Genomic DNA, 23,270 nt, shown 5'->3' with positions numbered 1-23,270 from the left:
TTGACTGCCAAGAAGCAAATGTCAAGCCAAGGTCATTTTATTTATATAGCCCAATATCACAAATGCCTTAAGAGTTGTCTTTGCTGACATGGATGTTAGCTTCTTTAATGCTGCTCCTTGGTTGAGCTCCTCATGTAAATTGTATTCTAACACATCTTCAGGCCTCCGAAATTGATGCAAACTTCACCTGCTGTCTGCATTGACTGTGACTATACAGATATTGTTGATGATTTTAATATTTCAGGTGACAGCCTCCTGGAATGCACTAAAGAGCTTTGTTGTATTCTGAATAACTATGGACTGACACAAAATGTGATGTATCCCATACACAAGAAGGGGCATGCTCTTGACTTCAGTTCTAAAAATCACAAATGGTATTGATGCCATTGTCCCACTAAGGTAAAGGTAATCTCCAGATAGAAAAATAGCACCGTGGAGAAATAAAACACTGGTAACGTTGATAAAAGAGACTGTTGAAAAGCTGAACACAGGTGGCGAAAAACAAATCTCTAGGCGCATTAGGACATCTAAAAATAGAGACTTCAAACGTATCATTTTAAACTGAGGCAGTCCTTCACTGGCATCATTGCCAAAGCAATAAAATTGCCTTATTTGCTATTGATGACAAACCCTCCTGTATTACTGGTCCTAAACTTTTTCTACAAAGTATGAATCTGCCTCATTCTTTACCAACAATATTCAGAAAATTAGACAAGCTGTCAGTTCGTCCATATGAAGTCTAGGATCTGTAATGTCCTTGTTCCTGCTGGAACCCAGTTCAGTTGGCTTGACACAATTTGATCCCTATCAGCTGTAAAACCTTATTCTTAAAAAAGAATAATCTAGATAACTTGCTACTGAACAAATATGGGCCATATCAGACCTCACAATTTTAAGCAAAATCATTGAAATGCTTTTTTATTTTTTTAAGCAGCAGCTTTACACCCTCTTGGCAATAAACAAATATCCTTGTTTTTCCATTCAGGATTTTAACCACAGCACAGCACCGAGACAGCTCTTGTTAAAATCTTTAATAACATCCACTGAAGCACAGACAGTGGAAGAGTTTCAGTCTTGTGCTGCATTCATGTGATGTCAGAAGGTCCTATTTTCGTTGTGTTCATGTGTTTTTGAGATAGTAAAGATCAGCAATGAGCAATTTAATTAATTAATTATCCGTAAATTGCGAGAAATGAGTAACTTTAGAAGATAATTTTTTTTTAAAAGTTAGAAAAATGTCAGCTTATGGCTCAAGCTAAATTCCTCAGGTTTCAGAAGGGTTAATATCTTGAACTGCACTCTAATTGTTTTTCTGTTTGATTTATCTTATTGTATGTTGTCTTATTTCCGTCTTGTCTTTTTACTCCTTTTGAAATCCCATTTATGCATGCCTTTTTGTGTTGCCTTACATTGTTTTTACATCTTTGCTTATTATCTTTTCGCCTGGTGTGCAAAGCACTTTAAATTGCCGTGTTTTTAAACAGTGCTTTACAAATATACTCGCCATGCTACTTGCCTATACTGTGATAGTTGTTACTGACAGATGGGACTTTCCATTACTCAGAGGAAGAATGTGTGGGGCTTTTAAGATGAAGTCACCTGCGTCCCCTCCATTTTCATTTCCTCTCAAACATATTTAGCCTGATTTCTGCTTAATCTCATTAAACCAGCATCACAGGTAGAGGCTGAATTGACACTCTGTATTATCTATGTGGATTCATTTTGAAGCAAGTAGTGGAAAAATTAAAAAATGTTTTCTCCTTCAACTAAAAACATCCACTTACCTACATTTTAATCTTTAAAAAAATAAAAACAATATACTGCATGATCATATGTGGCCAATTCCAATGCAGAGAGTTGATTTTTAGTGGCATTGTGGTGCAAATTAGGAATGAATGTGGTGTATTGCAACAGAATTTCAACTTGTTGCAAGAGATGCTTTTGGCGCATGGAGTGTGTTGACTGATATATTCTGAGTTTGTTCGCACCTTTCTTGCGTGTTGTTATAGTGTCATCTGCAGGGATGAGGCATCTTGCAGAATCAAGGATATCACTTGTGTGTGAGTTACATGTGCAGGTGCAAACTTGCAGCAGAAATTACCACAAATCACACGGGAAACACAAATTTACAGTACCAAAGGGAAACAAGAAGGGGAACTTAATACACTTTCAATCAATGCAAATTCATCATATATTTTCATTTGCTTCATGAGCAGATGTTGAACATGGCATGTTTGGGTCTGACCTTTATGTGCATGCAACATTTTCCACTACATCTGGTGTAAGCTGTGGTGTCAAAGGGCCTTGTAATATTGCTACATGACATCAAACATGAACTATAATTACACTCATCTCTGAGAAATTGTGGCTTGAATGAGAATAAGTAGATGAAGACCACAGACATATGCATATTTGTTCTAGCTATGTCACTTAAAGTTTAATGTGGGGTGGGTAAATGAATGTGGGGCTAAGTGAAAAGGCAAAATTATTTTTAACTATGCAAGAAATGAAATGGCTTGTCAGCATGTCTGCTTCCAAAAAGAGGGACCTGTCACCACTGCAGAAAAAACTGCAAACTGTAGCTTTACTACTTGTGTTTAAAAAATGCAGTTTCTTACTTTGGTGTCTTGTAGATTGTGGGTTGTATTGAGAGCTGTGTTTGGAAATATAACTTCTGCTCAGAACTTAAGCCAAAAGTGACCAATAACCTGAAAAAATATATAGTTCACAGTCAGTGAGTTAGGACTATTTGACCGTTGAGTGCAGTGAGCTACTCAGCGAGCATTTAGCTTGCCTACAACTTTTTAAAGTCCGCCACCGCATAGATTTCTGCGTGACCAGCTACACAACACTGAACAGAGCACAAAACCACTTCCTTTCCTTTTTATAGTCCAAATAGAGAAGTAAGAACAAGACAGCCAGATGAGTGTGCCACTTATTTGGATTACTGCCATTTGACAGTATCAGTCGTTCCTGTACTCATAACTCATCTTTTTTTTTTAACTTGTGTACATATTTAATTGTACAAAACTTAATTCGTCTTGGAACTATATCAAGATCACCATCAATGTAAGTGTATGATTGGATTGATACAGAGTCTTATTTTGGAACCTCTGACTTTTAGGATACAGTTGGAGCAAACTATAAGAAGTAGAAATATTATATGTAATGTTAGTGTAATTGCATAGTTAAGTCCCAAATTTTAATGAGAAAAATGTGACATTTTTGCTATTTTTGATTATTTCAAAGCCAGCCTTGTCCATCTTTAGTCTTTAGTACAACTAACTGTTGAGCATCAGTTTACATCAGTTTCAGGAACTTGCAGTACAATTACTATTGTATGTTTACAAATATGTCCTCACACAATGTGAGAAATATGATTATGGATACTAAAAACTGATCTGCATAGTTGGTAAATTTGGGGGGGGGGGGGGGGTTGTTTCACCTACAGTCAAAAATGTTTCAAGCAAAACAATGCAGGCACCATAGCCAATAAATTCAAAGCTAAAAACGGGATCAGAAATTTAGGAAGTAAAAAGATAAGTTGCATGAAGTGTGAAGAATGAAAAACTCATTTAAATTACTTTACTACTACTTTATTACTAAGTACATACGTGTAAGCATCAAACTTTACTTAAATTACTGAAAGTAAAAGTATTCATTATGCAGAATGGCCGTTTTAAGAATCTTATTATATCAATCGATCAAAACTATGGCTGCAATAATATGTGAGCACATAATTAAATGTTGGTAAATGTGTGGCTAATTTTAACACAAATACTGCTGGGTAGCTTAATCTACAATATTGTATCTTGATTTATGAGTTGATTATATTATTATATTATTGATTATATTATTATTATTATTATTAGTAGTAGTAGTAGTAGTAGTAGTAGTAGTAGTAGTAGTAGTATATTATATTATACATACGTTAGAAATAGGCTAAAACACCATTTTGGTTTGATTATGGCTGTCTAAAAGGTTATCTTAAGGTGCTACTGTGTCTGGCCTTCTTCCTAAGTCTCTTGCCTGTATTACATACATATTCTAAAACTTATTTTACACTAAACTGCTCTTCTGTCTGCTCAGATACCAACATGAATGGCCTCATCTTCCTGTTGTTCTGCATAGAAATACTGGGTGCACTCTTGTGTGGAGCTCAAACTGCCCCAGGATCGACTGCTGCTGTCTTTTTGAGTACTACAAATCCCAAAAGTGATTCAAATGCAGACTCCTTTGTTCACTCTTCTCCAATACCATCCCTACCTGATCTCACCAGTGTGGCCGACGCCATTTCTGCAGCCACCACTCAGCCACCTGCAACAGCCTCCAAGAGTCAAAGCATTTTACCTCCAACTCACCCACAGCCCACCCCGACTTCCACCCCCACTTCCATCACCATGCTAAGCTTTTACAAGAAGGAATATCTGCTGGTGTTCATGGTGGTCGGTGGACTGATCTTGCTCTGCGTTATTCTGATGATTTGTTGTTTGTTCCTGATGTGTAAGGTTTGCCAGTTGAACAAACGCATCAAGATGCTGAGCAGCGATGCCGACCCCGACTACTGGATGGGAACTGCCAAGAAGAACAAAAGCACGCCGGAGACAGAAGCCAAAGAGACCACCGTGTTAATGGCAGACATCAGTCAAACAGTGGAGGAGGTGGGTAACGGCACCAACAAGGAAGAAGGGGGGAAGGTAAACGAGGACGAACAAACAATAGAGGAGGGCAAGAATGAGGAGGGAGATGCTGCAAGGAGTGAGGAGGCTTCATCTACACCTGCGACCGTTACAGGAAATGCACCTTCCTCAAAGCCACAAGAGGAGGCTGCAGATGCCCAGACAGCTAAAGCTGAAGCAGCCTCCTCCTCTACAGGCACAGAGGAGCCAAAAGATGTGGCATAGAGTTTCGTTGTGTACCAGAGTTTCCTGAGCACCTGACTCCACTTCCCTATAGCTTTACAAATCTTTGCGGTACATAAAGGACATTTTTTCTGCAGCTTTTTATTTTTACAGTGAATTAAACCGTTGAAACCTGGAACAACATTGCATCAGACACCATTGACAAATATTTAAATCTTAAAACCCTGAGAAAATTTAGAGAATTTAGTACATTAAGAAAACTGTTTTTAAAAAAGCCAGGGGAACAATTTCCAGAAGACTACATTATCATATTATATAAAGTTTTTTCTTTTTTGCTAATTTTTTGGTACTTTTCATGTACGTTTTACTAATTTCTTGCTAATTTAGGGGTCATTTCTTCATAATTTGCTCATTGCCTTCTTTCTATGTTTTAAAAAAATCAAGTTAAATTGCCCAGGTTTCAAAGAGTTAAATAACTGCATGTGTTCATAAATCTGTCAAACTGGGCATTTCCAGTTGAAAATGTTGTATTTTTTGTGTTTTTTGAATACTGAAATGTATTAATATTATAATACATATTTGTTTATGTCCATTTGTGTCTGACACACTTTTAATTTTTGAGATGTACATACATTTATAATGAGGAATAAAACACCTGTAACCTCAGTTTTGAAGTTATTACTATGCATCTCTCATTTAGTGACTATGCGTTTGTGTGTGTGTGCGTGTGTGCAAGAGAGAGAGGTCTGCTTGATTAGCAAACACAGAATGTGCCTCCTCCTCTGGGCAGTGCCACTCAACTCCGAAAGAACCCTCTCTTTCACCTCAGCCAGAGCTGACAAAGCCAAACAAAAAAGCCTTTTCAAAAACCCCAATATGCGCTTGTTTCCGTCGTCTTGTGCAGATATTTGTTCATCTACTTACTCGTGACGTCATGATGGATGTGCACCCTTCATTAAAAGTCTGAATAGTTTGTCCCTTTTCAATACAGCCCTCCCTGCTTCAACTCTAATAGCAAGTAAATGAGAAACACTGTGGTAGCTCTGGGTGATGTGCAAGTTTAGAGATGGGATGTAGAAAAGCCAGTAGAAGTAAAACATGAATATTTCCTGATAACACATTAAAACGGGAGAAAGAGAGATTTATTTATTTATTTATTTTTGTTTCTGTGCTGTGATGTGTTAACACACATCAGGGGGAAATGACAGGAAACTCAATCTCAAGCTGGTAGCTACCAGGCAGGCAAGAGAGGAAAATAGGGTAGAGGTGTGAGGAAGCAACAAACCCTGCAAAAGAGGTACTTTGTTTAGTTTATGACAACTGAACAAAGACAAGTGAATTCAAAAGAACAATGACTCTCAGTTGTTATGGTTACATAAATCAGGAATCTACAGATGCAACATTATTTTGTTGAATTTGTCACATTATAAAGGCGCAGTTAGAAAGATTTAGTGGCATGTAGCGGTGAGAATTGCTGATTACAATCAGCTAAAACTTCTCCCATGTGCCAAGTGTGAAAGAATTATCTGTCTAATTATCTGTCTCTCGCTCTCTAATCAGAGCAGGTGGGACGTTTTTTGTTAGTTAAGTTAAGATCTAAACATGTTCTGCCACAATGTATTAATAGACAGACTGGGAAACTAGGTTGGAGTTTCTGACACAGTGCTTAACTGATTTGGACCCCATTAAATTACAGGTACTTTGTGTCAAATAATTACACATCTGACGTACTAAAATGATGTGACGTGGAGTTCCCCAAAGCTCTGTTCTTGGGCCTCTCCGATTTAAAAGGAACGGTGTGTATGGTTTCAGCTGATTTAGTGGCATCTAGCAGTGAGTATGGCAGACTGCAACTAACTGAAACTACTCCTGGTTAGAATTCCTTTAGTGTTTATTGTTCAGGAGGTTTTAACTGGGAGCTGAATTATCCACAGAGGTCTCCTCCTCACTAAAACAAGAAGGTGCAGTAATTTAAACCAGTAAAAACACTTAATGGAGCAGTTTCATGATTAATAAAAAATTTTTATGATGCTGTTCAGCTAGTGAGATCAGTCACAAGCCCACCACTTGCTGTTCACCTTTTTCTCTGATAACTTGAGATCCAGATGTTCAGGAGGTTTTTAATAAGAGCTGAATTATTCACAGAGGTCTCTTCCTCTTCAAAATAAATGGACCAGGTGATTTAAACTGATATAACAAAACACTGGATAACTTCTTGTTAAAAAATGTACGTTTTTGCAATGCTGTTTGGCTTGCAAAGGGTCTGTCAAACACCATGGCCAATGTGAAAACATAAATGGCCCTATCTAGAGCCAGTGTTTGGTTTGACTGTTCTGGGCTACTGTAGAAACATGGCAGTGCAACATGGCATACTCCATAGATTAGGGCTCTCTTCCTATGTAGATATAAGCAGCTCATTAGTTAAGGTAATAAAAACATGATTATTCTTATTTTCAAGTGATTATACACTAAAGACAACATTATACTACATCCCTTCACTGCCAATATAGCCCCTTAAATCCTACACAGTGGACCTTTAAACCTGGACCACCATGTGTATCACTGTCCCTTAGAACCCAAGGTAATGATGTGTGGTGGAAGTACAGCAATGCAGTGCAGAATGGAGCGTTGCCTGTATTGCTGATGACAGGTGGGAAGCTGCAGTGGACTGGAGTCCCCTGCAATAAATCTTGAAGGATTTTCGTGACAGTGTCTAAATTTACACAGGGAAAATAACAACCAATTACAGCGCAGTGTTATTTTGTAAAGGGACGCTTTAGAGAGGGATAATATTGATTTGGGTGATAACTGATAACAGTCTAATTTATTTTGAGCACAAACAGCAGTGGAATCAGCCAATTAATCTAACAACAACAGTAGTTGTCACTTTAAATGCAGAGGTAAATCCTGAAAGCCGCCAGATAAGGGACTGAGGAGTTTTCTTTGTAGCAGCCTTGTATGCAGGGGACCTTTCCGTTATGCGCTCCATTTCTCCTCCTTACTCCCCCTTCCTAATACTTCCCCCCCTCCATCATCACCACCCCACCCCTCCTCGCTCACTTCCACTGCACAGAGTAAATCCAGAGTCTGCAGTGCCTGATCTCGCTTACCCCAAAGATCCATACAGGCAATATCAAACTCTCGCCTCTTCAGAGAGAACAAAAAGGACCAAAGCTGCGAGCCAAGTGAGGGCAACCTCCCAAAAAAAAAAAAAGAAAAAAAACAGACCCCAGCACCGGACAAGTGAGCAAGGGTCAAATTCTGTGAAGGGAATTCAGGCAGAGAGAGAGGAGAAAGAAATCAGCAGAGCAGCAGCTGGTCCCGAGCTTGAAAGCAGGAGAGGGGAAGAAGGGAACTGGACGGCAAAGAGGAGCAGAGAAAAGTGACTGGAATGATAAGATGAGAAGGTGAGTTATGTACACATTTATAGACTCTTTTCTTATACACACATTCTGCCACACCCCGGCTCACACACAGTGTGCTGCAGTTTCAGCAGTGTAGAGATCCCGGCTGTGTCTTTGCCTGCCTTTGCACCAGCTGATGCATGAGTTCTCTGTGGAGTCATTAATACAACCCTGTCTATTGAGCTAGTTCTCCTCCTCTGAGAGCATGGGACTGACTGCTCTGACAACTACTGATGACTGAACACGCAAACCGATGCCAGGGAAAATGACTACGGGGATTTCTCATCCTTAGCGATGAATAGAGTAGAAATATCCCCTTGTAGATCAAATCAAATGTTTGTTAGTTGTAGAAAAGGATGCATTTCCACCTGCTACTGATAATGCATATATGCAAGATGAGCATTTCTTAAAAGGACACTGCTACAGCATCCCATCTGCATAGTTAGGAGAGTCAGTTTGGCATGTGATGTGAATGCATCTGCAAGCAATGCAGTGATGTGCAGTGTTCAGTATGCATGCACCTAAGAGATATATGTGTGTGTGTGTGTGAGAGAGAGAGAGAGGGAGAGAGAGAGAGAGAAAGAGATTCTGGCAGAGGGTGGAGCTTTAAAGAAATGAAACAAGTTTTATTCAGCTCAGTCCTCTGCAGTTATGCTTCTACAGACTGCAAATGTACAGCGCGCTTCCTGTATTCAAGATCCAAATGCTCCTGCTGGAGACTAACCCTAACATTATCCTGTCCTGTCTTCCCATTTTTTTTCTTTCAGCAGGCATGTGCCGCTGAAGCTCTCCCCTAATGAGGCCCTTCTGGAACTCCTGCTCGTGTTGTTGCTAGGGTTGCACGTCCTAGCCGTGTGCCCCTCCATGTGCTCCTGCAGCCGCAGCCACAGGGAGGTCGACTGCTCCTGGAGGGGGCTGAGACAGCTGCCCGATGGCCTGCAGCACAACATGCGCTCCCTCAATTTGTCCCATAACCGATTCCATAACCTGGACGGCCAGCTTACCTCATACACCCACCTCCGCTTCCTTGATTTGTCCCACAACCGGCTGAGCCACCTGCCCACTGGCTTGCCTCGTTCCCTCTGGCAGCTCTCCGCGGCCTCCAACCGCCTCCAGCTGCTGGATAAGAACGACACCATCCACCAGTGGAATCTGCGACTGCTTGACCTCTCCGACAACAAGCTGGAGCGGGCTATCTTTATCAACAATACGCTGATCAATCTGTGCACTCTCAACCTGAGCCACAATCACTTCTGGACTTTGCCTACCAACCTGCCAGTCAACCTGGAGCATATAGACCTGTCCCACAATTTGCTTGTGAAGGTGCTTTCAGGATCTCTGGACCGGCTCCTTCGACTTACACACCTCTATCTGCATGCAAATCGCTTCTCCACACTGCCCTTTGGAGTTTTTGACAAGATGACATCTCTTAAAGTCATCACTCTTGGGGACAACCCTTGGGACTGTCACCTTTATGACGACGTCGCCTACTTACTCTCCTGGAGTCAGAATACACCTGCACGTGTCCTTGGTTGCCCCTGCCACACCCAGCCTGTCTGTGGAGGGGTGCGCCCCAGCAGGACTGGAGGGTGGCATTTTGCCTCCTACAACCTGCCCCCTTTGGCAGCGAGCGCCCAGGACTTGAGCTCCATGCCTCCTGAGGCCAGTGTCACTGGGTGGTGGTACTTGTCTGTTTCTGCTCTGCAAAGCACCCCAAAAGAGACCTTCAACACAGAGCATCAGTTCTTCACCACCACATCCATCAGCATCTCCACCCCGCAACAGAGAAGCAAAGGCACACACCTCTCTGAGACTGGTAGTCCAGATGCTACAGAGCATATGCTTCACACTGATCTCCATCTCATCTCCAGCACAAAGGAAGACTCAGTCCGCACCACCGACACCTCCTCTTTTTCTGAAACGAGCTTCATTACCGAAACACCCATCAGGGCTGACATGACGCTGGCCACAGATAGGTTCTTTACAACAGAGAGCCCCTTCGTCCAAACAAAGAAAACAACCACTCTTCGCACCAGGAGTGTGAGGAGGAAGAATCAGTCCCTTCCTGGTGGTATAGGCAACAGCAGTCCAACTCTTGCTCCCTCCACTTTGTTCCCTTTCCTACACAATCTGGGACTTCTGTCTCTTTTTCTGCAACAAGTCCTATGAAAGACAAAAAGACAAATGAAAAACACTGACATATGTGCTCAGTGTTAAAGGGATAATTGGGATCTTTGGAAGTGAGGTTGTATGAGGTACCAACACATTCTGATCCCATTCATCACATATTTCCAATTAGTTAATGGACTTCCACATCAACATATTACACTGTAGGTATCCCTGTGCGTCTGCTGTTGACATTCCAGAGTGTTGCTGCCTATGCTGTGATGTCCATAAAAACACATGGTGGGACTGCACGACAAAAGCACTTGGTTACGTTTAGGCAACAAAAGCACATAGCGACCATCGCAGGATGTCAGCAATAGCACTAGCTGGCACAAATGGTTAAGATTTGGATACAAAGGCATGGATGCTTAGGTTTAGGTAAAAAGGGCACATGTTTGGGGTGCCCAGTTGCTCAGTGGATAGAGAGGGCAACTAATGTAGAAAGGCAATGTCCTTGCCGCAGTGGCCTTAATTTGCTTCCAGCTCATGGCCCTTTGCTGCATGTCATCTCCTCTATGTCCCCCTTTCAGGCTTACATTCTGTCCTGTCAAAAAAGGCAAAAATGCCCCCCAAAAATGTCAAAAAAGGCACATGGTTATATATAAACAAAAACATCACATTTGCACGGGAAGCAAACACCAGCCTCCTTTGTGAATGTCCAGGCTTTGTCAGACCCATCAACCACCCGTCCTATGGAGACCTTCATGCTCCTTATATTAAGTCGTTGACAGTATTGTTTAACCTGGCACCATCCAGTGGCATATAATGCAGCGTCGTTATCAACTGTTGCCACTGGTTCACGTATCATGCTGCCATGGCAGGTGCTGTCCAGCTGCCTGTAGGCATATGAAAACAATGATAACATAACTGCAATTGATTCTGTTTGGCTGCATTCTCAGCTGATGCTGCCCTGCAGCGTATTGACAAAAGGTGGCTTTTATTGTCCGGCTGTAGTTGACCTGCGACCTCAGTTATTGTGTAACGTAGGTGTTTTCAAGAGCTAGTTTAGATTCAGCAAAGTTTTGCTGTGGCCCCCATCCACAGCAGTTCATTGCTTCACTTCAGTGGCAGTACTCCTGCCTGCTTCTCCAACCTGGGAGGGTGCCAACCACTATCTATCGTATGTAATACACTAACTATGGATAAGTACCTCATGCAACCCTATTTCAAAAGATCTGTACTATGCCTTTAAGTCTGCACATGAAATTACAGCACAAACAAATACAGCACACGAGACTATTGACTGTTGTAGTACTGTCATGTTGGTATATTACCAGCTTTCTCAGCAAATGGCCAATTACAATACAAAGGCTTTATGACAAGTCCCATAATTCCTGCTGTTCTTGTAGGACTCTTACAATAATTAGGCAGAACACAACAACAATAAATTACCTTTTCTTATAACACTTTTTACAAGCCTCCACTCAAATGAAGAAAGAACATTGTAATGAATATAGCCATGCACACGATGGCACTATACATTCAGGTACCAGTTTATTATGTAACTGAATGTGGCCTGTACTCTCTGCAAGTACAGTCTACCCTTTTCAGTGATGTCCAGAACACATATGACCTACAAATGATTGTGATTCTTTTTTCCCCACTTTTTCTACAAATATTGGCTGATGTTGCTTTGGTGATATTGTGGTCATATCTTTTGATTTGATTTGATTGTAATGGCTTTCAAAAAGGCATGACACTCAAAGTTTAAACTGGCTTATTTAGACTCTTTTGCCTTTTTAATAGATGTCCTTCATGCTTGCCTGCTTGCCTCATAAAACAGTAACAAAACATATCACTCAGAAACTGGTCATTATGACACACGCATAACAGGGAACAACAAAGACTCAAACGCACAGTGTTGCATCACTATATTTAACAAACTCTGACTGCTGGAGTACTGCTTCTGTATTTTGATCACATCTCAAACTTAAGTGTCCTTCATGATTCAGTGACGCTCGTGAAAATGATCTGCATGGTGATTGAACGTTCCAGGAATGCTAACCTACCGCTATATTGCCACAGAGCGCAGACATTCTCAGCTTGTTTATATGAAATGTTAAGATATTCCGATCTCGATTGCATTAAGCGTAGATAACAGCGCCAGCCTAAGGCTCTTTACATTTTAGAAATACATTTGCATATGGTAGCGAAAGGTGCCCAAATAGTAGTAAGTGCATCACAGCAAGCTGCATTTGATAAACTTGAGAAAAATACAGTTTCAGGGAATCACTTCTCCAAGGTGATTTCTGTAAAGTTAAATAAAACTGCTGAGTTATTTACACCTTTTGATGAGTGTTTGAGTTTTGCCTCTATTGTTTTTTTACGCTCAAGAGTGATATTTTTAATTTCAAGCTGTTTCACTGATAGCGTCTCCTGGGACAGTATTCAACAACTGCATCTCCCATGGGTCTTTGACATAGGTGTCATCTCTCATGGGTAACTGAAGTTGTTCATTGCTAAAAAAAAAAATAAAATAAAATAAAATAATAAACAAGGTTATTAAAATAATCAAACTCATTAAAAAGTGACTTATTCAGATTAAATTAGCAGGCATGTTTTTTGTTTTTAAGTTTAATCAGTAAGGGAGGGTTCACTAAGCACAAAAGCAGTTATTCCAGACAGACGTTGCTTCACAGTTTGTGTTTGTACTGGGTAGTTTCCAGGTGTGATAGTCTTATCTTTAAGTCATTGGGCAATCACTGTGCAATATCATGTCTGAGTTTGATTTTTGAACTTAGATTGGTGAAAAAAAGAATCATCTGGTCTATTCAGGAACACATTGTGGAGCCATGGGTGGATTACTGAGTAGGTCTACTGGGCACAGGCCCAGGAGTCCCAAGTGTCAGGGCCAACCATGGCCTTAATCTGCTGAATGTCACTCAAATGAAGACATACTGACCAGGAAGAGATTCAAAACAACCATTAAAAGATGCAAAGGAACTGCCAGAAACACAAAATAACCACAAAAACGTACAAAACAACAACAGAAAAAGCCACAGATGATCTCAAAGACATACAAAATGACCACAAAGAGACACAAAACAATTACAGAGACAAAAAAAAAACAGAAAAGACACAAAACATTCTCAAAAAGACACAAAACTACCACACAGATACAAAACATTCCCTCAAAGAGAAACAAAATGACTACAAAGTGACACAAAATAACCCAAAAAGGCACAATGTTATATCAAAGAGACAGAAAATGACTACAAAGTGACACAAAACAACAATAAAGATATACAAAATGACAACAAATAGAAACAAAATAACCACAAAGATACACAGTGACTACAAAGAGTCACAAACTATTACAAAAAGACACAAAATTACTAAAAAGAGAAACAAAACAACCACAAAACAATACAAAGTGACTACAGAGAGACAGAAAACTACTACAAAGAGACACAATGCAACCAAAATAAGACGCAAAACAACCACAAGAATACATAGAAATATTACAAAGAGACACAAAACGGCCTTAACGAAACACAAATATTTACAAAAAGGCACATAAAAAGGCACATAAAAAGGCACGGTGGCTTTGTGGTTAGCACTGTTGCCTCACAGCAAGAGGGTCCCTGGTTCGAATCCCGGTTGGAATGGGATTCGGTCCGGGCGGGGGCCCTTCTGTGCGGAGTTTGCATGTTCTCCCTGTGTCTGCGTGGGTTCTCTCCGGGGTCTCCGGCTTCCTCCCACAGTCCAAAGACATGCGGCTCAGGTTGATTGGCGACTCTAAATTGTGACTGTGAGCGTGTATGGTTGTCTGTCTATATGTGTCAGCCCTGCGATGGTCTGGCGAACTATCGAGGGTGTACCCCGCCTTTCGCCCAATGACAGCTGGGATTGGTTCCAGCCACCCCCCCCGGGACCCTTACGAGGACAAGCGGTTACAGAAAATGACTGACTGACTGATGACACATAACAACAAAAGGATGCTTCACAACTACAAAAAAACAAAAACAAAACTGCAACACAAAAAAGAGGCATAACCATCACATAGCCTGTGTGTCTTGCTTCTATGTGGGAGAGTTGGTTCAAGTGTGGAACAGAGATGAGCCCAGATGTGCATGCTCTCTATGTAATCTTTATTGATGTCCCAAAGAAAAGTGAAAAAAATCTTACATCAGAAACATCTGTTAAAGAGAGACCAGGCCTCCTCCTGACACTGTGTGGCACAGGAAGGTGTGAGCCTGGTGAGCAGGTGACCCTGTGGTTCAGAGCACAGCGTGACTTCACCACCCAGTCGAGCCTTGCGTCACACCTGAGTAGCTAGCTGTACAAAAAACAAACAGATGAATAGAAATAAAAAAGAATATACATTACACAGAAAACTGGTATATAACTTGATTATCATTCCTAAGATTTACTGAATAATCACAATTAAATGGGAGCCAGATGGAGTGATATAAAAACAACATGATCGTTTTATCTGCATACCAGACCTCATTCTGAAAACTCAAACACCTCCTGAATAGATTCTGTGTATTTATAGCTCAGAGACAGAAGCCAGAACAGAAAGGAACTTGTGGTTAGTGTATTGTGTATTGATAAGCATGATTCAGTGCTAAAAGAATGTTCACTTTCATTTCACTCCTCAGTTTTTTCATTTAGCTCACATCTATGTTGAATTACTTATTAATTATTGCATCAGTATTTCATTGTGTTTATTCCAACAATTATACCAAATTGATACATTTCTGTTGGTATAAAGCTCTATTAACTAGCCAGCAAGTGTTTTCCAATGTAGACATGGGCGGATAATGAGACAGTGGGTCCCTGGGCACAGGTTTACAAAAGGCCCCACCACCTCTGCTACACAGGAGCACACAGACATCGTAGTGGTTTTGCTTTTTTGTTGTTTTGCATCTTTTGTGGTTTTGTGGCTCTTGGTGGTTGTTTTGCTCATTTTTGTTGCCATTTTTTTTTCTTTGTGATAATTTTTCCCATTTTTGTCATAATTATGTGTCTCTTTGTGGTTATTCCGCTGGTTTTGTAGTCTGTGGTTGTTTTACACATTTGTGGTGTCATTTGTCTCTCTTTGTGGATGTTTGCTGGTTTTTGTGGTCATGTTTTTATTTTGTAGTTATTTTGAGACGCCGTTTGTTTGTTTGTTTTTCTTGAATCTATTCTTATCTTATGTCTCTTTGTGGTTGTTTTTCCCATTTATGTGGTTAATTTGTGTCTCTAATTGTTTTGCTTGTTGTGTAGCCATTTGGAGTTTCTTTGTGGTTGTTTTGCATTTGTTTGTAGTTTTTTGTGTCTCTTTGTGGTAATTTTGAGTGTCTCTCTGGTCAGTAATGTGACTGACATTTTGCAAATGAAGCTCATAGGGGCCCATGACACTTTGGGCTCCTGGGCCTGTGCCTGACAGGCCTGTTCAGTAATTTATCTGTGGAGCTTGTTTATGGAACATGTGTGGACCTAATCGTAGGACTAACAGTAGAAAATTACTAGGAAATTATTTTTGCTTATTATTTTATTGTTTTTATCTGTCATACAAGCAACACAGCCCATGCATACTGTTGGTTTCGTTGCCATATTGCAGTCTTCATATACATTCCCTACGAAAACCATGATATATTTTTTTTTAACACCATGCCTCCTTTTAGCTGCAAAACTTTAAAACATCTCTTCAAAGTACTGTAGGTGCCAGTGAGCTGGCCCCGCTAGCCAATTATTTTCTCTGTAGACAACACAAAGTAGTGTCAGATTTCTCTTCTGGCTTCTCCTAATAACTGACAAGGTGTAGAAGGCTAGCATCATTTACTGCTGCCATGCCTCCCCTCTTCATCTCTCCGCCCGGGCTCGTTTTGAGTGAGCTGCCTTCTTTCTTCCCGCCACACTCAATAAGACTCACCCTCAGCATGCTTCTTTGTACCCCACAACCTCACTGCCCCCTTGTGTTCTCAGTCATTTAAGCCCCTCTATCAGCTTTATATATCACTTTGTTCACACAATGGCATATAGAAGGGCTTAAGGAATATATAGTGTAATGCAGGCAATCTATGTGTTTTTTCTTACTTTAATGTATCTTTGTGTGTGTGTGCTTTACTGAAAAAGTCCCTTGATTCTGTTTTTGAGCACTGCTTACAAAGCTGGCTTACCACCAAGCTAGCAGGTTATTGGAGTTTAGACATGAAGCTGTTTTAATATAGAAATAACAGGGAGTCCAGAAAACAGCCCTTACAGCAGACTGTGGACATCCTGCAGTCTTTCCCTTCAGTGTGAGAGGCCATAAGGCCGCTGTAGGTGGTGAACCTGGGTGTGACTTCACCACTCCTAAAAGGAACTCAAGAGACGTGTCACTTTGAAACACCTCCATGGATACACAGGCAGACAAAGACACACAAATGACATCAGCTGCTATTATGATTCCATGTGATTGAAGTGCCCTCTTGTGGTTGTGAGACAGAAATGAATGTTTGTACCAAAACAGAGAGCTTGGAGAGATTGTGTCCTTCACTAGGACACAACTTGACATAGATAATTCCCAAGGATTTTTTTTATTTTTTAAACTTGCTAGAATGCAAAAAAAAAAGTGTTTTCTGCTCTGTAGTGATATGATTTGATAATCCAACACGCCAAAAATGCAATTAATCAGATTCAGAATAAAATGCATCTAAAAACTGGACACCATCATGACAGACCAAAGTTCACACACATCCCGATGCACAGTGACATGTCCTGAAAAGGCCCCTGCAGCCTGCAAAACAATAGCTGCCAATTTCGACCTCCTTAGAGCCCTGCGTCACAATATCAATCCAGAATTAGGCTGGTGTCCAATCAAAGGACGCTCAAATGTTGCAGATAAAGTTTATCTGATAAACGTTATCTGTATTGACAGCTAGGGGTCTATATGCCGAGTCTCGCCGCCGTCTCTTTGAGCCAAGAGCAATGTTTTTCCCAGTCTGGGGCACTGATCAGCTGAAACGTGTAGGAATCTAGAAGAAATAACAAGGCGTACTCCAGCAGCCAGAAGACTGATGAGACAGGCAAAAAAATTCAGCATAGTGGGAGGGGGGATATGGTATCTCCCACTCTTGTCTCAATGGTACAGACAAGGCAAGGTCAGTGTTAAGGTCAGTGGTTGCAGGATAGGAAGTGGTTGGCAACTGAGAGAATATATGGTGGCAGCCAGTAAGGGGAAAAACAAAGGAGAGAGAAAAGAAGGCTTGGTAGAAAACAAAGAATGAGCCAGAAGACAGAAAGCACCACTTAGCTGGTGTGTCCGGAGAGGCCTGCTTACTGTGCCATTCTTAGCCTCTGGAAGATTTAAAAGAAATGTCTAGGGCATAGCATATGCGTCAAACAAGGGTGTAAGAGGCTGGAAATCCGTGGCATTATTGTGTGTATGTATGGAAACACAAAAGCTGTTATAAAGAGGAAATCTTGAGCTGTATATTAGCATGATGAACCAGCTGTCCTGAGGAATTCAAAATATGACCTAGAAAGAAAAAAAGAAGATTTGGGGCATTCACTTTCAAAACAATGTTGAATTTAAAACGCTTAAAGTTTGATATAGGTGCCTGGGTCTCAGTATAGAAAGGGGTATACAACTTCTTCCGCCTCGACAAAGCTCCCCAAAAGGCCAGCGTGCACATCTTTCTCCCCACTGCTGACTGTACAGGTGATAGGATGGCTCCTTGCAGTGCTTTAATGCCACTCGTCATCATCTGTAATACACAGCTCCCTCCGGAGTCGTGCAAAACAGCAGCTAGAACATTCCAGGGAGCAGCAGGGGCATGAGCTTATCTCCCAGCCCAGTGGAGCAGGTAAATGATGTCGTCATCATCTACTTGTGTTGGAGCCTGATTGGTCTAAAAAGCCCTAAATGCAAATGGTCTGAGGTCAAAAATGCACATTGGTCCATATTGTTGAAACAGAAATGTACATACTGTTCTGATGTGTGATCCTCATGGATACTTACAAGTTATTTGGCAGCAGCTTGAGGTGCTTTTGTACACTTGGTACAAGGGAATATTGCATTTTTTGAAATTTGCAAGGATAATTTGCAGGAGCTTCATGCATTGTAGATATTTCAAAAGTCAATATTACACTTTCATTTTTTTTAATAACGTGGATGTGCGAATATCACAGCGGACCATCTACCTGGAATGCGAGTGCGTAGCCTCTGGCACAGCTTAATTAACTCATCTGCGTAGTTACAGAGGGCATAATGGGGGGGGGGATCACTCATCACCAGAACATCCTTCCCACTGATCTGACTTCAAACAGTTCCTCTATGTGGTAGCAATTGTACACAGTCCCACTGATCCTCATGATCAGGCAACAATGTTTTTACACAGCTACGCTTTGGAAAAACATACAGATTTCATTATTCAATAAAATTGTACTATTTGGCTGAAATATTAATATAAGATGCTTAGTTATTCCAGGCAAGATGAAAAGCCAGGTAGGCTGCAGTTTGGTGGGTGGCTAATTCCTGAAATAGGACTGTCAATTATGCATGTTTTGGTCTAGCTGTCTCCTTCCCTACAGTCTGAGAGGTGCTTTAGCTGTGCAGAGAAGAAGAAGCTGAAAAGAGAGGACACTAGAGGGAGACAATTTGTTCACATGTGCAGCCTTTTCCACAGCTTTTCCTCTGGATTGTGAATTTTCCTGTAATAGGCCCTCCTGAGGAAACAGGCAGAGATCACTCAATCCACAGTGATCAATATGAAATCATTCGCAAAATCCGACGGATCAGATTAACAACATCTCAAGAGTGTCTGAATAATATCCATAACAAATTCATGTAAGTGATAGAGGGTATTTACTCTGAGCTCTCTTTTAGTGCTGGATTAATATCTGTTCGAGTCTTTTTCATGTCTGAGCATGCTTAAAACACACAGTGATGCTCTGTGTGAGTTATGCAAATATATAAAAATGTGAAATCCCCTCAGACTTTAGGTTTCGCTTTAAAATCTAAGTATTAGAAGTCATTTATCATGACCTGTATTTATGTCTCCAGACATCTAAAGGTTAACATTATATTTTGTGATTCATGCCCAGATTATAGGAATCTGTGCAGAGAGAAAGGGGTTAGACACGATCCAAAAACAATTTCTCCAAGGTCAAGTGAGGATTCTGAGGGTGTAAAATGATTACTGCAACAGGAAACAGGATGCCTCTTCTCAAAAACAGCATCTCATAACACTGTCAGCGAGTCTATTGCTTCTCTCACTTTCTTTTTCCCCTCAGCTCTTTCACACACTATCAATTTTACTTCTCTCTCGAGCCCCAAATCCTCCAGTTTTCATGCAAAAGGCTTGGTTAGTTACAAGCTTTTTAGCATGCTGAGTTTCCTCTCTATTGAGAGGCGGGTTCATCTTTCAGAACTGAATACAGGCTGCACTGATACAACTATATGATTTCAGAAATCTCTGCGTTTTTCCCTCGATTCTAAAGTGAATAGTGAATTATGATAGTTCAAAGCATGCAGGATATAAAAAGGTGTCTATTTCTTGGAATTCTTCATCCCCCTCATTAATCAGAACGTCTTCAGCAGCTGTCACCTTTATGAATGCTTCCAAGCTGGGTGATGATGTTACAGTGTGATCTGCGTCAGTTTCAAGGAAATTTGTTCATATTTTGTGGGAAAAACATAACCCTTTCTGTTTCCTTCTCACTCAATACTAAATGCTCAGCTGCACTGAAAGCATAGCTGTCAGACTGCCTAAACTTGCTTAAAGAAGGATAAACATTTTGGGCATTTTCATTTGGCAGCTGTGGCTGCTCAGATTAAAGGAAAACACCAGTTTGTTTAAAAATCTATACATGTTTCTCTTTCAGTCAGTTTAAAAAACAATCCACAGACCTGAGCCTTGACCTACTGTTGTCCAAAATACATGAAAGCGTTATGCTGAAATATGCCAGTTGACAGTACTACCAATTGTTGAAATAGTTGACTGTTTTACCAGTCTTTGAAATAGTTGATGGTGTAACCAGTCTCTTTAATATGATGACGCTATCACCAATCTTTTGAATAGTTGACGGAAGTACCAATCCTACAGATAGTTGACGGTAGCACCAATCTTTAAAATAACTGATGGTAGTGTCAGTCTTTCCAATAGTTGACAGTAGTACCAATCTTTTAAATAGTTGACAATAGTATCAATCTTTCATATAGTTGACGGTAGTACCAGTGTTTTGAAAAAGTTGATGGTAGTACCAATCAAATTCAAATTCAAATCTGCTTTATTGGCATGAATGTTTATGTTTCATTGCTGCCAAAGCAAAATATCAGATTATTAAATGAAGAAATACATTACATTAGAAATAAATTTTAGAGACATCCCAATCTCAAACAAAGTTGATAGCCATACCAATCTTTTAGATGGTTGACAATAGTACCAATCTCTTCAATAATTGGCAGTTACACCAGTCTTTTAAATAATTGTCTGTATAACCAATCTTTCAAATAGTTGACGGTAGTATCAGTCTTTTAAATAGCTGACAGGAGTACCAATCTCTTCAATAATTGACAGTAGTATCAGTCTTTTAAGTAGCTGTCGGTAGTTCCAATCTTTCAAATAGATGATGGCAGTACCAGTCTTTAATATAGTCGCCAGTAGTACCAATCAATTAAAAGAACAGGGCATGTGTTTGGCATCAGGCTGTTTTGGGTTCAAATCTGGTTCACAGTCCTTGATCAGATATTGTAAAACGTCACACCTAATGCACCTCTTCTGTCACGTTTGACTTTGCTCTCTACATGGTATAACCACAGTGAATAGAAAGGCCACGATAACAATGTTCAAAAGGCAGAATAATTGACAACCAAACAGTGAAACCTGAGACCCCAGATTTATTTCAGCCTTAAACAGAAGTTGCTCTTCATGTGTTAAATTCACTGTGATTTTTTGCACACCTTGTGATCGCTTTAAAGCCTGTTGTTCCTCAGAGCTCATATTCAACATCAATTTATAACCTCCCTCGCTCTTCTCTCTCTCTTTCTGTAGCTGCACGAGTGGATGCAATTTTCTCTCATTCACATTTTAGGCATATGCTGTAGGACCCTGTCACACATTTGACAACTTATAGAAAATGCAACACTAAGATAATCTTTAATGTATCACCAAAATGGCATGGGACAGAACAATAGTGCATAGGAGGTAGAATAAGTAATAGTGTTTCACTCAAGGTGTCATATTTCCATTTTCTTTGACACTCCTGCGCTGCGAGGAATTGCCACCATTTGCCTCAATACCTTCGTTTCAGAGATACAGACAGCTGCAGTGTGGAGTGTCCCCTAACTAATGACAGAGTTTTAGCTGTTAAACTGTCAAAAGTCTTGTTATTTGGGCTTTATCTAAGTCATTGTTTCAAAAACATGCTGCTTGGATAGATAAGAGATTCCCTCTGGTGGTGCCCTGAACAGTCAGCACAGGCGGGCCTATTCACAAAAACTTCACTGAATGTGAGAAATGAAATAAGATCACTTGTCACGTTTCACTGAGAGCTTGGAAGGTTTTGTTTGTAATTATTCTCATGCTAAGATGAATGAATTCTGCATTTGTAAAGAACATAATGTCTGTGAGCGGTTCTGTGGTGAACAAATGTATAATTTAAAACACAATACATAAGATTTTTTTCTTAAATTCTCTTGATAGCAAACTCTGCAAACAATGTTTACCAAAAGCATATTTTTCCCACTGCAAATGTCATGCGTGTTCATTTACTCATTAATTTCTCATCCTGCTTTTTCCTCTTCTTCTTCTGGGTCATGAGGGCACGAGGGCAGTTTATATCCATGGGGGGCAGGGTTGGCAGCTCAGTACAGGTCATCTACATGAACAGATGCATAATTACGCCGCAACATGTATAGATACCATACTTTATTGATCCCCATAGGATAATTCTTTGTTGGCTTTCATAATGAATATAGTAGTTAAAGGTCAGACCTCAGGGTCAGGTACAGAGATTCAGTAACGTGCTTCAGTGACCTTTTCCACAGGATGTGAACCTGCTGGAACACTGATTTTATGGCTTTATGGCTCTGTCTAATAATGAGCCCACCTTACTGCCCACAGTTGGATACCTTTTAGCACATATCAAAATCTATATATTCTGAGCTGTATCTGAAAATATTTAAAGTACCATATTTTATTTTAATATGTACATTATAACATTGTTTAGAAAATACAGACTTACATTCTTGGTATTATAGCATGAATGCATTGGTTAAAGCTGAAGGGCCCATTAAATGTATGTACAAGAATTCAAATGCACTAACCAAAAATCACCTTTATTGAAAGAATGTTTTACAAATCACTTTGCAATGATACTGTTATTGGACATGAAGATTTGACTCATGCTAATTAAAAAAAGCTATACTGTATTTTTAAGGATCAAACACTCAATAACTGTTGTTAGTATCTAAATATTGTTCATCAGCATGCTTCAATATATTTTTTTTAAATAATGAATAATTAAAAATGATAATAAAATCAAATCAAAATGAAATCAAAATAATGGCATATAATTGACTTTTGGTGCACAATATAATATAATATAATATAATATAATATAATATAATATAATATAATATAATATATATAATATAATATTATAATATTTTACATTTTTGCTTCACATTGTATGTAACTTTTAGCTGAATGCAACTCTCCTTATGTATTTACAAAACACTTGTGATCCATAACAATCAGGATAATTTCGATATTAACATTTAATTAAGACTTGCCCCACTTTTCTGCTTCTATCCGAGGGACTATATTGCACGGCGGAGGAACATTATTGTAATTAATCAAAGTAATCACTCTGCTTCTCTGCAAAGGTTTACTTGTCAGTCGAATAATAATATGCAAACGCT

The 23,270-nt window shown here is 40.0% G+C and overlaps 2 protein-coding genes across 2 annotated transcripts; both read left to right on the top strand.

The window, feature by feature from the left end:
- The first annotated feature begins 2,917 nt into the window (after nt 1-2,917).
- On the top strand, nt 2,918-5,248 carry LOC121952878. The gene is made up of 2 exons (XM_042499735.1): nt 2,918-3,069; nt 4,090-5,248. Exon 2 carries the CDS (start codon nt 4,098-4,100, stop codon nt 4,902-4,904), a length of 807 nt encoding a protein of 268 aa, XP_042355669.1. The 5' UTR covers nt 2,918-3,069; nt 4,090-4,097; the 3' UTR covers nt 4,905-5,248.
- A 2,712-nt stretch (nt 5,249-7,960) lies between these two features.
- On the top strand, nt 7,961-10,435 carry LOC121953043 (oligodendrocyte-myelin glycoprotein-like). The gene is made up of 2 exons (XM_042499967.1): nt 7,961-8,269; nt 9,034-10,435. The coding sequence occupies exons 1-2, from the start codon at nt 8,262-8,264 to the stop codon at nt 10,433-10,435; spliced, it is 1,410 nt and encodes a 469-aa protein (XP_042355901.1). The 5' UTR covers nt 7,961-8,261.
- Nucleotides 10,436-23,270: the final 12,835 nt, after the last annotated feature.

Source organism: Plectropomus leopardus, chromosome 13, assembly GCF_008729295.1.
Source record: "Plectropomus leopardus isolate mb chromosome 13, YSFRI_Pleo_2.0, whole genome shotgun sequence".
Classification (NCBI taxonomy): domain Eukaryota; kingdom Metazoa; phylum Chordata; class Actinopteri; order Perciformes; family Serranidae; genus Plectropomus; species Plectropomus leopardus.
Note: the sequence above shows the minus strand (reverse complement) of the source record. Positions and strands in the feature narration are given on the sequence as shown.